Here is a 16,516-nt window from a genome sequence, read left to right as displayed (position 1 = left end):
TATACATTCATTACCATGTCAGGCGTTAGTTTGGAAAAAAATATTGATGGCAATTTTAAATTTATTCAAACTTAAAAGGGTGTAATTTAGATTTAAAACAAAAATTGTAGCTAGTGCTTCTACATAACCAATTCTTTGGATTGTCAGTGACACTTCTAGACCTTGCTTGGAGAAAAAAATGAAAGTGTCCTAAGAAAATAACATCTTGTGCTTTGGAAGCACTTTTGAGGGAGTTATATTAAAGCAGTAAACTTCAATTTCATATATCAGCAGATTTCTATGACAAAAGGGATCTTGTATAACACTAATATTGGCTATTCATAACACTAATATGTTTCTAAATTTCAAATTTTCAAATGCAAGAATCGAGCATTTGAAGGTAATTCAATTATTCAAATAGTGGGCCTCTCAATACAAATACCCAATGAATCAATGACAAGAGTCTTATTTTAATTTGCCATTTTGCTAATGAGAAGTACTACTCTTCAGCCACCCAGGAAGGAATTCTATCATGGTATTTGATAGATGGTCGTACTCAGATAATTAGTCAACAGCAGCCAGCTGCAGTTGGTATAGAAAATGTGATGATAGGAAAGCAGACAGGTTGTCTTATAGTCCAGATGAGCGGTTGGCATACTCTTGAACCAATGCCCCAAAGAGTGATGGCCACTCAAGCAAGCGAGATGGTTTATCGAATTCTTTTGCCCGCCCTGCAAGAAAGTGGAAAGAAAGGGACATCAGCTACAGACATTATGTGCTAACTGTTAAGAAATGTCAAAGTATCATCAAGCAAATCCTAGAAAATATCAAACTTTATTTACAGTATGAAATTCTCATCTTTACTTTCACCCTTCCAAAAGTTTAAAAAATTTTAGTTCTGGCCTTGGTCCATACTAATTTGATGTGGTTATGTTCTTGTACCCAGAAAGTTTTTTCTTGTGCAGTGTTAAGACTAAAATGAGGTCACAATCACCCATCAGCAATGCAAATGAAGAATTTTATGGAAAAACAAGAGAGAAGCACAGACCTGCATCTATAACTAAAACTCTATCACAATCCATGACAGTGGGTATTCTGTGAGCAATGCTAATAATTGTACAGGTTGCAAAGTCCTCCCGGATGATCTTTTGAATAACAGCATCAGTCTGTGAATCAACAGAAGCTGTGGCCTCATCCATGAACAAAATTTTGCTGCGCTTTAGCATTACCCTGCCCAAACAGAGAAGCTGCCTTTGCCCCACACTCCAGTTATCTCCGCTATCAACCACTATGAAATTAAAAAGTTATGGAAACATTCAGTTGATAAGAAGATAAGTTTAAGATTAGTTTTGCCAGTGCAGACTGTAGAAAATGGTCTACATACCTAAAGAATCGAGTTTATCGGGTTTTGCAGCCACCACATCCTTAAGTTGGCAGCGTTCAAGGCTCTACAAAAATAATAATTTCTCAGCAAATTCAAACAAATATATTTTTAAACAAAATTTTCTACATATATAAATGACGTCCAAAAAGCATACACACCAATAGTTTTATTGTATTTCTTCCAAGGATACCATTCTATCAATCATAAATTTATAATGAGTTACCTTTAATATCTAAATGACTATGTTTTGGTGGTATAGGCATGTCTAAAGCTAGCACAAGTTACTCTTGTTTATAATCAGGAAACAAGATTGGCAACTTTACCTTCCATATCTCTTCATCTGAATACTGTTCGGTTGGATCAACATTGGCTCTCACTGTTCCTTCAAAAAGAAGATGATTTTAATAGACACGTCAGCATTTATTGTTGGACCGTTTGCTACGTAGGATATTTCTGTTAAATGAGTAACGGCAGGGACTAAAACGGGAAGCGTTTTTCAGGATAGGGACTAAAAGCGGTAAAAATAAAATGTAGGGACTAAAATGTGCTTTTCGCCTTATATATATATATATATATATATTTTTTTTTTTTTTTTAATTTTATTCTAAAATGGACCTTTTCAATAGGAAGATCAAAATGAAATTTTTTGAAAAACAAGTACCAAATTGAATACATTAAAAACATAAAAGACCAGAATGAAAAATTAGAGAAAATCAGCGGTGCCGCTGTCACTCTCGCCTTCAACGGACCACAAGGAAGAGAGGCTTGGATGGGATTGAGATTGAAGAGGCGCTGCTTCAGAGGTTGCGTTACAAATTTTGGATTGCTTATAGCTTCCTCAACGACACCGGCAACATCTGAGTTTTGGGTTTTGATTTTGGGGAAGGAGAGGGTTTTGATTTTCGGGAAGAAGATGGTTGCATGAGAGAATTTGAAAAGAGAGTGGAAGACATCGGGTATTTTTGGGAGAGAGAAAGGGGTATTTTTTTTAGTTGAATTTTTTGGGCTAAAAATAATTATTTTCTAAACTATTATTTAAGGGTTTTCTACTTGGATTCTTTTTTTTTTTTTCCTACATTTTTTTTTTTTAATACTAACCTTATATTTAAGTACAGACAAATCTAAAAAATAATACATAAAAATATAACTTAAAAAAATAAGGTCACTTTCTTGTTAATTTTCAAATTACTTTATCCACTTATAAATTAGAATTTCAAAATAAAAATTATATATAAAAAATAAAAACAGGTTTTTTTTTGCTACAAAATAGGACTATTAAGATTCATGACATTCACCATGACTTTTGAGTAGAGTTATGACTTATGATGTGCCTTTATGTTAAAACTCATTTCCCTCTCTTTTGTGTGTGTGTGTGTGTTTGTTTCTCAAAAAAAAAAAAAAAAAAAAAAAAAAAAAAAAAAGGACTCATGACACTCTGGTTGTATTAGCAGTTTTAAATGCATAATATTAATGAGAAAATGTCTAAACCTCAAATTGAAATTAATGAAAAATTATGACACTAAAAAAAATAAAAATAAAAAACTTCATTGCACGCGTAAAGTGCATGTGATGAAGCTAGTTTTTTAATAATACCGATGTGTAAAAATGTAGGATATATATATATATATATATATATACTAGCATTATGTCTATGCGATGCACGGCTTAATCAAAATTCATATGTAGATAGTTTTCTTTTTTATTAATTTACTTAAAATTAGATAATAGAATAGATAATAAAAATAAATAAATATTTTACTTTTAAGTTATATAATAAATTCATATTGTGTGAAACTAAGGTATTATAAAATGCATATATATATATATATATATAAGTAATAACTTATTAAAAGAGTGCAATAAATATGTTTGTTTTTAGAATTCATAAGATGATTTATTCATTTTTTTTGTATATTATTTTTTGTCAATATTATGAAACAAAATTTGTATGCTTCTTGTGAGGCACAATAGTTTGTGGGCTCGGCCCGCTCGCTTATGGGGAGTCCACAGGCCCTAAACTGAAGGAGGCCAGGGCTCAGGCTCAAAAATAGTGAGCCCAAAGTGGCCCAAAGATACAGCCGAGGACAGCTTAGTTCTCGACAGACCCAAAGTCTCACTGATGAAAGTGGCATACAAGCAAACTTAGAAGATCAGAAAATATCTCGGGGAAATTGTCCTTAATACCCTTCATTGATATGACATTGTACCTAACAGAACCTGATTTTTAGGCTTTATTAACAATCCCCAGCAATTCTGGGATTAGATTGACGGGACAAATATCAGTTCTGGAAAAATTGACCCTACACGTGGACAAGGGACAACAAACGTAGGCTAGTATAAAAGGAAAGGGAAACTAATTAGGAGAGGATCCCATCTCACTTCCTGGAAAAAAAGCTTGAGGAACGAGAATGCCCGGACAATATATGCACACCACCACGGAAAACCCACCGTCGGGTAACAAGGGAAAAACATTAATGCTCCTCGGACATGATCCGAGGAGCCCAATCCCTCAATTTGCAAAGCCGTATGGCTTGGGCATCCAGCTCGAAGCCTTTTCCTGTCTGGGTTTCCCCAATACCCGGTCTGGACCAACGCCCTGTGACCAAACGCTAGCCTTTCAAGCCCACTCTCTACAGATTTTATTGTGAGGGATCCCTCACATGCGAGCCCAACGTAATCGTTGGGCCGTTTGAGGATCGTGTCCCTACACTTCTCTTCAAACTTGCATGGATTTGAATTTGTCAATTATTTTTTTGCAAAATTTGTCATTATTTAAAAAATATATATTAGTTTTTTTGGGTTACTTTATCCTATTTTTTTTTTTACATTATCTAAATTAGTTTTTTTAATTAAGTTTACGTTAATGTTAATACATATTAGCTATCATTTGATACTTTATCCACACAAAAAAAAAAAAAAAAAAAAAAAAAAAAAAAAAAAACAACAACAACAACAACTATTAAAGTTTAAATTAGACTAAAAGTAAAATTGTTACTTTATAAAAAAAATTGATACAATACTTATTGTTACTTTATCTAAATAAGTCGATAAGAACAAATAGAATTAGAAATATATATTAGTTTTTTTTTGGGTTACTTTATCTAGGGGTGTCAATTCAGGTTAGTGTGTCGGGTTCATGTCGTGTCAAGGTAGGGGTATTCGACTAAATGGCTCAACCCTAACCCGACCCATTTAATAATCGTGTCATGATCTTTCAACCCTAACCCAACCTGTTAATAAGGCATGTTGACCTGACCCAACCCATTTGACACGCTTAATAAACGAGTCGTGTTGGGTTGACACAAATGTAACACAACCCATTTCAACCTGCATAATATTAAATATAACATCTATCTAGAAATAATTTTTTTTATATCCCAAAAAGCAGTGAATACACTTCAAGTCTTCAACTCACATTCAAAATAATATAGTTCAACAAAAATATAACATTCATCTAGAAAATAAGTTCTTTACACTCCAAAAGAAATGCATACACTTCAACCCAAATTCAAAATAACAAAGTTTGACAAAAATAAAATAACATAGTTCAAAAAAAATATAATATCCTTGGAACTCGTTAAATGCTAAGTATCAATATTGAAAGAATTTGAGTAAACAGTAGACTAATCTTGACTATGACCACGATTATCATCCATAGATTCTTTGTTGATGTCCAAATTCATAACATCTTCCATAAGCTCATCCAATTTTATTTGTGCAAGTTCTATGCAAAAAAAAAAAAAGTATTAGTAGTTCTAGGGTCTGTAAAGTTTCAATTTCCAATTATATCCCTTGTAAATTTTTGTAATTACTCACTTTTCTTTTTAAATTTAAAATATATGTTGGATATAAAAGGTATTTGACAAATCTAAAATAAAATAAATATTTATTTGTTAAATGAGTTAAACAGGTTGTGTTAAGTGAGTCATTTCGGGTTGACACAAATAAATTGGCGTGTTAAACATGTCTATTGCAGGTTATACGGGTTGACCCACTTATGACATGTTTCTTATCGTATAGCTTTCGAGTCGACCCGTTTATAACCTAAACCCATTAAGGTCCAACCCTAACCCGAAAAAACCTGTGTCAGGTTCGCGTCGTATTCACGGGTTGGGTCGAACATTGACACCCCTAACTTTATCCTAGTTTTGTTTTTTGTTTTGACGGTATCTAAATTAGATTTTTTTAATTAAGTTTACATTAATGTTAATACATATTAGCTATCATTTGATACTTTATCCAAAAAAAATAACAAAAAAAAAAAAAAAACAAACAAACAAACAAACAAACTTTTTTTTGTTTTTTTGGAGAAACCAAACCCAAGGCCTGGGAAGAAACTGCATAAATAAACTTAGTGAACATCAAAACCAATTAACTGGGCAATATCCTCAGGCAAAACATCCAACCAAACTTGAGGCCCCAGAAGGTTCTTTGCTTTTTTAGCTAAAGCATCTGCTACCATATTACAAGAGCGATGCACATGCATAACATCCAAAGTTTGAAAACCTGACAATAAACCATGAATATCCTCAACAATATTAACATATGAAGACAACGCTGCACTTCCTAGCGAGATAGCGTTAATTACTAAAACCGAGTCTCCTTAAAAAATGACTCTGTGAAGTCCCAATTCAGCAGCAAACAGAACTGCCCTGCGACATGCTAGAGCTTCCAAATCAGCAACCGAGGTGGATAGAGGAATAGGCATAGCAACAGCTCCGACTGCCTCACCACACCAGTTCCGAGCAATAACTCCAATCCCAGTTGTGTTCGTCGCCTTGAAGACTGTTGCATCAAAGTTTATTTTGATCACGTCTGCGTCTGGAGGCCGCCAGTGAGGAAGAATAGCAGTTCGAGCTTCCTTTGGATTTTCTTCTTGAGCTGCCAGAAATTCCTGCAACATGTTGCCCGCCGAGGAGCATATATGGGACAGAGGTTGAATAGCATGCCCAAAGCGGAGGGAATTCTGTCTATTCCACAAACTCCAAGCAGCAATCACAAAAAATTCCTTTCGAAAATCATCTTGAACCTGCAGAAAATGGTTAAGTAAATCACAAAAATTTAAGGGGGGGACCGATGCTTGTTAAGCCCAATATATTGGACTCCATACAACCTCCAATTCTTTGCTGCTCCAGACCACATGCAAGACATCCTTAGGTGCACCATTGCATAGCTCACAAGTGTCAGAGGTAGTAATTTGTCTTCGGAAGAGATTACTTTTTGTTGGCAAGGCATTATTACAGGCCCTCCAAATGAAATGTTTAATCATGTTGGGTACACGCAGCTGCCATACCCACTTCCAAAAGTGTTTCTGAGCAACCCCTGAAGAACTTCCTGCGTTGTTGACTGAGGTCGAAACAACCAAAAGCTTATAAGCATTACTGGTTGAAAATTCACCGGATGGAGTATAAGCCCAAACCACTCGGTCAGGGGGTTTCCTCAAGCTAAGTGGAACTCCCAGAATCATAGATGCTTCATAGGGAGGAACATATGCTTAACTCTCTGTTTTCCATGTAATCAAATCTGGATCAATTAATTCACTCACCTTAGTCTCGGGCAGAACAGAGGGTAAGGGAGAAATAATAGCACTGCTAGTTCTCACAGGGAGCCATCTGTCCTCCTTTATTCGGATTAACTATCCATCACCCACTTGCCAAACCATTCCTCTTTGAATAACATCTCTAGCACTAATTATGCTCTTCCAAGCATAAGACCTCTTTTGCCTCAAGAATAGAGCAGTTGGGGAAAAATCTCACCTTAAAAACTCTATAGCACAATGAATTCGTATTATTGATCATTCTCCAAACTTGTTTAGCTAAAAGGGCTTCATTGAATTTTTCAATTTCTTTAAAACCCAAGCCGCCCACTTCTTTAGCCTCGCAATGCCTCTCCCATTTGACCTAATGCACTTTCCTTGAGTCTCCATTATACCCCCACCAAAACTTGCGGATCAACACTTCCAATTCTTTAATTACTCCTTTGGGAAGTTTAAAACAGCTCATGGTGTAAGTCAGAATGGCTTGGATGACAGATTTGATTAGGACTTCCCTATCCACTTGAGAAAGTAACTTCTCTTTCCATCCTTACAACTTCTTCCACACCCTCTCCTTCAAATAGATGAAGCTTTGTTTCTTTCCTCTGTCCACCAAAGCTGGTAACCCTAAGTATTTTTCATATTGAAGAATTGTCGGGACACCTAGTAACTGTTAGATTCAAGATTGGAGAGGTTGAAATGTGTTTGAGCTAAAGAAAATATCGATCTTGTCCCTATTTATTTTTTGGCCTGAACCTCTCTCACAGATGGCCAAAATCTCTAGGATCTTCTAACATTTTGCTTTTGTTGCACGACACAATAATACACTATCATCCACAAAAAATAGATGGGAAATCCGCGAACCATTTCTGCAAATAGCAACCCAACAAATCTCCCCATTCACCTCAATTTGTTGCAATAAACTTTGTAAACCCATTGCACACATCAGAAACAAGTTTGGAGATAATGGATCACCTTGACAAAGTCCCCTAGATGGCTTGATGTTACCTACTGGTTGACCATTAAGCAAAATAGAGTAAGACACAGATCTCAAACATGATATAATAAGCCTTACCATTCTCTCCTCAAGCCCAAGATGAGTCATTATTCTCTTCAGAAATTCCCATTCAACCCAATCATACGCTTTGCTCATGTCCTATTTAAGAGCCATATACCCCATCCTTCCTTGTGTCTTTCTTTTGAGGTAGTGGAGAATTTCAAATGCCACCAGATGTTATCAATAATAAGTTTTCTCGAAAGGAAAGCGCTTTGTGAATCTAGAATAGATTTGGTCAAAAAAAATTTCAATCGATTAGCTATCACTTTCACAATTAATTTATAAATCATATTACACAAACTAATAGGCCTAAAATCCGAAACTTTCTTTGGATTTTTAATTTTTGGAATGAGAGAGATAAAAGTAGTGTTAATGGATTCCGAAACAATACCTGAGTTTAAGGCCCAAAGAACCACAACAGTGACATCCTTTCTCACTATATGCCAGAATGATTTATAAAAAACTAGAGACATACCATCAGGCCCTGGTGTTGTGAGCAGAGCCATTTGACTAAAGGCTTGCTGGACCTCAATAGCTAGGAAATCTCCACCCATGTTAGGATTAAGATCATCAACCATAGTACATTGAATGCCACCTAAGATAGTGCCGAAACCTGATGGATTGGAACTAGTGCATATATCCTGAAAATGCCTCTCCACCACAAAGCTCATTTCATCTCATTCTCCACCCAAGAACCGGCTTCATCCTCAAGACACAAAATCATATTCCAACGATTCCTTTTATTAGCTCTACAGTGAAAGTACTTGGTATTTTTATCTCCTTCTTTGAGCCAAGAATTCCTAGACCTCTGCTTCCACATAAACTCCTCTTTAGATTGCAACTTTCGAACTTCCTCCCTCAGATGGCGAACCCGAGCTAGATCTATTAAGTACCTGCCACCTTCCTCGGCTGACTTCAACTCTGCCAATTTTTCTTAAGTGTATTACGGACATGGCCAAATGAGTGCTTGTTCCAAGTTTTAAGATTTTCCTAACATGCAAAAATTTTCCTATTAAACTCCCAAGCCGTCCCTGCTTGTTACTCCTCACCCCACGACTCGTGTATCACCTCCTCACAAGAATTATCCTTTAACCACATTGCCTCAAACTAGAAGGGTCGCCCTTTTTTATAAAATAGTTTGAATTCAAAATCTGCACAAAGAAGTAGTGGCTTGTGATTAGAGTGGAAGGCATCCAGGTGATGAATATAGGTAGCAGGGAATCTCAACATCCAATCAACTAAAGCTACACCTCTATCCAAACAAATCCACACATTCTGATCACCAGGTTGTCTATTACACCATGTAAATGGAAAACCATTGAACCCCATGTCCTTCAATCTGCAATAATCTAGAGCCTCCCTAAACCCTTGCATTTGTCTCTCCGGTCTAGCCAACCACCCATGTTTCTCATCTGCAAACAAAATCTAGTTAAAATCACCAATACACACCCAAGGAAGATTGAACCGGTGACTTAAAGTTTTGAGGAGTGACCAAGAGTTTTCTCGCCTGGCAATTTCAAGGTCCCCATAAAAACCCATAAACCACTAGGCGTCATCAACTCCATGGTCAATAATAACATCAATATGGTTATCAGAATAAAAATGTACATCCACACTCATATTTGATGGCCAGAGCAAAGCTAAGGCTCCCCCTAAATTATGGCATGGAACAACGAAAAGATTACAAAACTGTGTCTTGCTCCCCACTCTTTCCAAGACAACTTTTTTCAACCTTAGTTTCCATCAAAAAAACCAACTTGGGATCTTTGTTACGAATTAACGCAACGAGTTCATCCTCTGTTTGTGGGTTCCCAAGCCCACGATTGTTCCAGCTAAGGCAACTCATAAGGATCGGTGGTGCTAGACCCCAACAATCACCTTAAAGTTTTCTCTATCATATGAGCTACAAAATTCTAAACACTGTTTTTTACCTCCCAATTGATCAATCATCTCAATAGCAGGGCACCTATCGACGGACGTAGGGGCTGCATTCATGGAAGGCTGCCCAGCAGCTCAGGCACATTTCTTCCATTTTTTGGTGGAACCAGCAAAGGCCACGGGGACAGTGAAAGTCATCAAATTAGTGCAGTGCTGCAATGGAATAGAACTATACTTCAGAGCATCTAAGTCTATCAGTTTGGAATAAAATAAACCTGAATCAACTATACTTCTGTCCTGCACCTTATCATTGATTGAAAGCCCATCCACTATCTCCTCCAGTCGGATAGAATGATACACCGTCTTCCGAGTATATTGTGTTGGATCTACTCGCAACCACTCCCCATATTGCTGGCCATCTTTTCACAAATTCTCCTTACCCCGAAGCCATTTTTCACAGTCCTGTTCCCCATAAGTAAGGCGACCACACCAATAACAAAAATTAGGTAGGCGTTCATACTTGATACCTACCTACCCCAATTGTCTCCCTTCTGACTTAAGCTTGGAGCAACATGGTAGGGGTTTTGATATATCTAAGGTAACTCTGACTCTCAAAAACTCACCCCCGGCATTGTCATCCTCCGAATCAGTAACCTTCACCACCACACCGATCGACTTCCCAATCAACTCCCCCGTTTCGTATGTCAAACTCTTCTTGGGTACATTATGAAGTTGCACCCATAAAGTAGCATGAGAATAATTCAAATAAGGAACCGATTCCACATCCTCAACTCATTGGAATGCCACTAAGTTTTTATCATAAGACCAAGCACGCATTCAAGATCCACAACGTCCTCAATTTCAAACAACAAAATATTTTCCCCCACATCTCTAATCTTTAATTCACCGATAGTCTTCCATAGAGGTTTGAAAGTTTGCGCAATAGCATCCACATTTACCACCCTCTTTGTAAAGAATCTACCAGCAAGCCTATGAATCACATCAGCCTCCTGTCATGGAACTTTCGCCCCTCCTTCCTCTTCTTTAGTGAGAGAGAACCAAGACCACAGATCATCCAAACTAGCCATTAGAGGATGCAAAACATCAACAGATGAAAGCAGAAAACCAACAACCTACACCATTGCAAACATCACCTTCCTATCAGACCGAAGTAGAGGCTGAAGGGAACGAAACCTAGACTAGGTAAGGGACACAATTCTACAGGCAGTTGGGAAAGGCGTAACCCTAACCCTAGCAACAAGAGAAACTTTTAGTCGGGGGGACAAAACAACAGTTAATGTTTAAATTATGCTAAAAGTAAAATTGTTACTTTATAAAAAAATTGATACAATACTTATTGTTACTTTATTCAAATAAGTCGATAAGAACAAATAGAATTAGAGTCTTACTTAAACTTAAACTTGTTTGTTAAATGGATTAGATGAAGAATTTGGATTGTAATCAAATTAAAAATTTTATCAACTTAGAAATTATAGAAGAAGAAAAATTATATATATATATATATATATATTTAAATCTAAAAATTTAAAACAATTTCTGCAATTAAAGATGCATTAGAACGTGTAGTGTAGTAATTTAAAAAAAAAAATTTTGCTTTTTTTATAATACACTACACATAAAAAATAAGAATTAGATGAAGAATTTAGATTGTAATCAAAATTAAGATTAAATAAGGATTAGATGGATTATATGAAGAATTTAGATTGTAATCAAATTAACATTTTTATCAACTCAGAGATTATAGAAGAAGAAAAATTATATATATATATATATATATAAAAAATTTAAAAATCTAAAAAAAATTCTGCAATTTAGTGAAAGTACGTAGCGCAACCACGACGTCTAAGCCCAACTTTTATTATATAATATATGATATATACACACACACACACACACACACACACACACACACACACACACATATATATATATATACCGTAATTGAATTAAAATATTCCTCTTACACCAAAAATTAATTGGTGTTTGAGCTTGATAATAAAAAGTTCAAATCCTCTATCCCACTTTTCCTGCTTCATTCTATACTTTACAAATAAAAACTTGACACATGTCCACTTATTTAATTAAATTCCAAATTTTTTGCTTTTCTTGTTTAAGATACCTAAAATAAATAATAAATAAAAGCCCAACACATTCTCACCACCATCGGTCACCATAGGCAGAGATCACCGGTGTCATCAATGTTGCCAGTCTAGGCCACAACTGTTGGAAAACCATAGTTTATATCGCATACAAAACATACACAACGGAAAATTAACGAATCTCCTTCACAATTGATAACATGTACTATGTAAATTTCAGAATTTAAGAACAAGAAAGCGTACCTTAATGCAGTGAAATTCAAAACTAAAGATTAGAAGCACTTGGGTACACTTTTAATCTTCACTCCAATTCCAGTTATGCCCAAGAAGTGTGGTCTCTAAATTAGTTTATATGTATGTGTTCAAGGGAGAATAAGAGAGTGGCTTACACTCACATACACACCATTCATATATTCATAAAAACGATGTACTAAACTCTGTATGTTTCTCTCCTTATATATAATTGATTATCTAATCGGGCTAGCCTTTTGGGCCATTCCAATTGGGTTTTAGTATGTGGCTTGGAGTGGGATCAAAAAGGACAAATAAGACACTAGCTCCAATGGGTTTTGAGCCTTTCTGTCAACTCTTGATAAACCCAAAATTACCATTAATTATATAAAATATCACTATATAAATATAATTACACTCTAGGCCTTATTAATAAATTATATCTCAAGACTTTATTATACATTCAACCCCTTCATTAAAATGTTTGTAGTAATACAAAGTCATGAATGTTGACTGCCACTTTGAAGATTACTACATCTTAATCTTTGAGTATCCGGTTTAATTTTTTAAGTTATTCATCATATATTTATGAAATCCAATTTCATAAATATACTTTAGTAACTTCTTACTAAAGTGGTTAGGCCTAACACTCTGAATAACCAAACCTATTAAACTTATCTCAAGGGAATATTTTATATCTCCGTTAAGAGATTGTGAATTCTATCTTGAGAATATATGTTCCCTCAACATTAAATGTGGCTGCCCAACATACTGAGATTTTGATCGTGACTTTAGATCTCACTCTTGATATATCAAAACAACCTACACTTTATGATCAGGTTCATTATTCTCTCAGGATTGAGAGTTGATGTAAATAGAAGTCGTGAGATTTATTATTCATTTAATAGTCATTAGTAGGATAATAAATCTCACACTGGTCCAGTTCAATATATCTTAACACTTAAAACATATCAATTAGAAATCTCCACTTCCATGATCAAGACAAATCATCTTAATTGATATGTTATAGTCTTCGCAGATGAAATTCCCAATTTCATCACTAACTACAAACTAAAATTCTGAATTTACAAAGAACTTGTAATTTATATCTTCTGTGACTAAATCACATAAATTATACTATACATCTCATGAATTATATGATAATGTCTAAATATTCATGTTACCAATATTTTAGATAATAATAAAACAACTTTGTTAATTACAACATAATATCATATATAGCATCATATAATAGGATTTTAGGGCACTAATCCTAACAATCTCCCACTTGCCCTAAAGACTATTGTGCACTAATCTAACTCTCATTCCTTCCAAATGTGACTTAAAAGTCCTTTGGGGCAAGGTTTCAATAAAGGGATCTGCTAGATTATCTGCACTATCAATCTTTTCTACTATTACATCTCCTCGAGCAACAATGTCTCTAATTATGTGATACTTTCTTTCTATGTGCTTTCTTTTCTTGTGATTCCTTGGATCTTTGGATTGTGCAACCGCTCCACTATTGTCACAAAACAATGTAATAGGAACTTGGTCCATTCTCATAACACCAAGATCAGAAAGGAATTTCTTGAGCCAAACAACTTCCTTTGCCACTTCACAAGCAGCAACATATTCAGCTTCCATGGTGGAGTCGACAATGCAAGATTGCTTAACACTCCTCCAACTTATGGCTCCACCTCCCAAGGTGAATACACAACCTGAAGTGGAATTTTTGAAATCAAGATCTGATTGAAAATCAGAATTTGTATAACCAATGGAAATCAAATCCTTACTATGGTAAATAAGCATATAATCTCTTGTTCTCCTTAGATACTTGAGAATACGCTTTACAACTTGTTAATGTTTAAGTCCTGGATTTGATTGATATCGGCTGACCATGCCAACTGAATAACAGATATCTAGTCTAATACAAAGCATGGCATACATGAGACTTCCCATTGCAGAAGCATAGGGAATTTGTTCATCATATTTTCTTCCTCAAGAATCTTAGGCCTTTGGTCATTAGATAGAGAAACTCCATGTCTGAAAGGAACCAATCCTTTCTTGGAGTTTTGCATGTTCTAGAACCTTATCTATACATCCAGCTTGTGACAAGCCTAACATTCTATTCTTGCGATCTCGCCAAAGCTTGATCCCTAGGGTATGAAATGAGTGTGAAACAGTGTGTTTTGGTCTAACATGTATGGAAGAAATTAAATGAATAAACTGACTTTTTTTTTACTAAATTACAATTATGAAACTTAAAATTTGGAATTATTTTTATTTTGGTCCCTTAAGTTTGAGATTTTTCATTTTCATTTATTGATTTGAGTCAATTTTTAAAATGGTTTTTCCATACATTTCCACAACTAATTTGACCATTAAATACCAACAAAACTGGTTGTTAATTTTTTTTTTTTTTTTCGTATTTCTCTCTCCCTCTTAAGGTCAAATTAGTTACAAACATAAGCATAATAGCAAAAAAAAAAAAAAAATGTTCCATAATATTGATAATTTATCTATCAATGCATTAATCTTCATGATTTAAGGCTATAGTATCTCATTTCTTTGCTCCGTTTGGATTGAGGAGGAGGGAGGGTTAGTTGAGTAGATTTTACTCAAAATTAGTCTATTTTCAATCAATTCTATTCTACTCCATTCCACTCCCCCTCCCTCCCCTCTCAATCCAAACAGACCTTAAAGGAATTGCACAAATGATAAACCCACCAAGGAAGGATTTTGAGTGCCCAAGATATCTCATTACTCATTTGTCACACTCTTTCTTTTCCCTAAAAAAAAAAGTTACCCCATTACTTAAACCATGAAGATTAATGCATTGATGGATAAATGATTGAATACTAAAACATGAACAACAAGATAAGTTTCCAAAGTTGCCCTGTGATGGATATCAAATTAATTGAGTGTAGGTGTGTGTTAAGTTCCATATAGGACATATATTGGGTTGATCTAGTCTTTATAAACAACTACATGTAGTCTTGATTGTGACTAAATTAGCCTTTTATAGGTATAACGTAGATATGACTAGAACTTTTCCTAGGGACATTGCAAATGGTATCAAAGTCAAACTAGTAATCTTGTGTTGTCTTAGTGACACTGCTCGATGTGGACCATGATGAGATTAATCTAGGTTCATAAACAACTAAAAGGAACATTAATTTTGACTAACCTAATTTTTATAGGGTATAACATAAATGTGACTAATGCTCTTTCCAGGTTATTACAAACCGTTTTGTTTTCCAACACATAGTGTCTATAGCAAAAAGGGTCAAAAATCAACATTTATTAAACTCTTATTCATATACATTTTGTTGTCCATCATTCACTAAAATCTATAAATAGTCATTTCCAAAGCCTTAATACCATTCAAAGAAAGTAACAAAGCATTACATTCAACATTTAAGGGGAAGCAAAACAATAGATTTATACGACTTTAGCTTCAATCATTTGATTGATCCCTCCTTTATAGATTTTTCGGGCTTATCACGTCTTAAGAAGCACAAGTTTCAAGTGTTTGATATCTCCTTCCATGAACTTTCCGAGCCTATCACGTCTTTAGAAGCATGAGTTTCAAGTGTTTGATATCTCCTTTCATGAACTTTCCGGGCTTATCATGCCTTTTTAATGCATTAGCTTCAAACTTTTGATCCCTCCTCCATGCAATTTTCGGGCTTATTACACCTTTAGAAGCATTAGCTTTAAACGTTTGATCCCTCCTTCCATGGATTTCCGGGCTTATCACGCCTAGAAACTTCTAAATGATGTGCATCACGCAGTCGCTCTTGAAGAAAGTACTAGGTCAACTTTCAACAAATGCTAAAAGCAGAAGAAAAGAAAATAAGATTTTCTTTTTGCCATGTAAAGTAGAATTAAGATCCATATGTAGTATTGATGGAAATGAACAACATACTTTCCCCAATACATTGCTTACAAATTATTGGTCCTCTTGAAAATATAGACAAAAGATTTAGGTAAAAATAAAAATTACATTTTTAATTGTAACTATCGAATGATAAATAAATAAATAATGGATGAAGTTAAAAAATAAAGAAATCTCGAACTTGTAACATCCTTCTTAAGTTTATCTTCGAAATTTTTTTTCATAGTGACAATGAGAAGATTATAAAAATGCTTGATGCTTCTTGAGGATGAAACATCATATAACAACTTAAACACCAATTTATTTTCCAACAATGCCTCAAAAGTTGGTTACAGAAGAATTAAAACCCGAAAATCATAACATCCACAAGATTGAAACGCCCTCAACTATTGCACCAGTTTCTCCCAATGAGAAAATTTCAATGACAGCCAACGTG

General features: G+C 34.9%; 1 protein-coding gene across 1 annotated transcript; it reads right to left on the bottom strand.

Moving 5' to 3' along the window:
- Positions 1 to 294: 294 nt before the first annotated feature.
- LOC126708153 (ABC transporter C family member 4-like) lies at positions 295 to 1,761 on the bottom strand (the record flags this gene model as incomplete). Its single annotated transcript, XM_050407963.1, has 4 exons — positions 295 to 710; positions 1,028 to 1,267; positions 1,364 to 1,427; positions 1,687 to 1,761. Coding segments are annotated over 4 exons (480 nt in total), but the record flags the coding sequence as incomplete, so codon positions are not given.
- Positions 1,762 to 16,516: the final 14,755 nt, after the last annotated feature.

Source organism: Quercus robur, chromosome 12, assembly GCF_932294415.1.
Source record: "Quercus robur chromosome 12, dhQueRobu3.1, whole genome shotgun sequence".
Classification (NCBI taxonomy): Eukaryota; Viridiplantae; Streptophyta; class Magnoliopsida; order Fagales; family Fagaceae; genus Quercus; species Quercus robur.
This window is presented reverse-complemented; position numbering and strand designations above follow the sequence as displayed.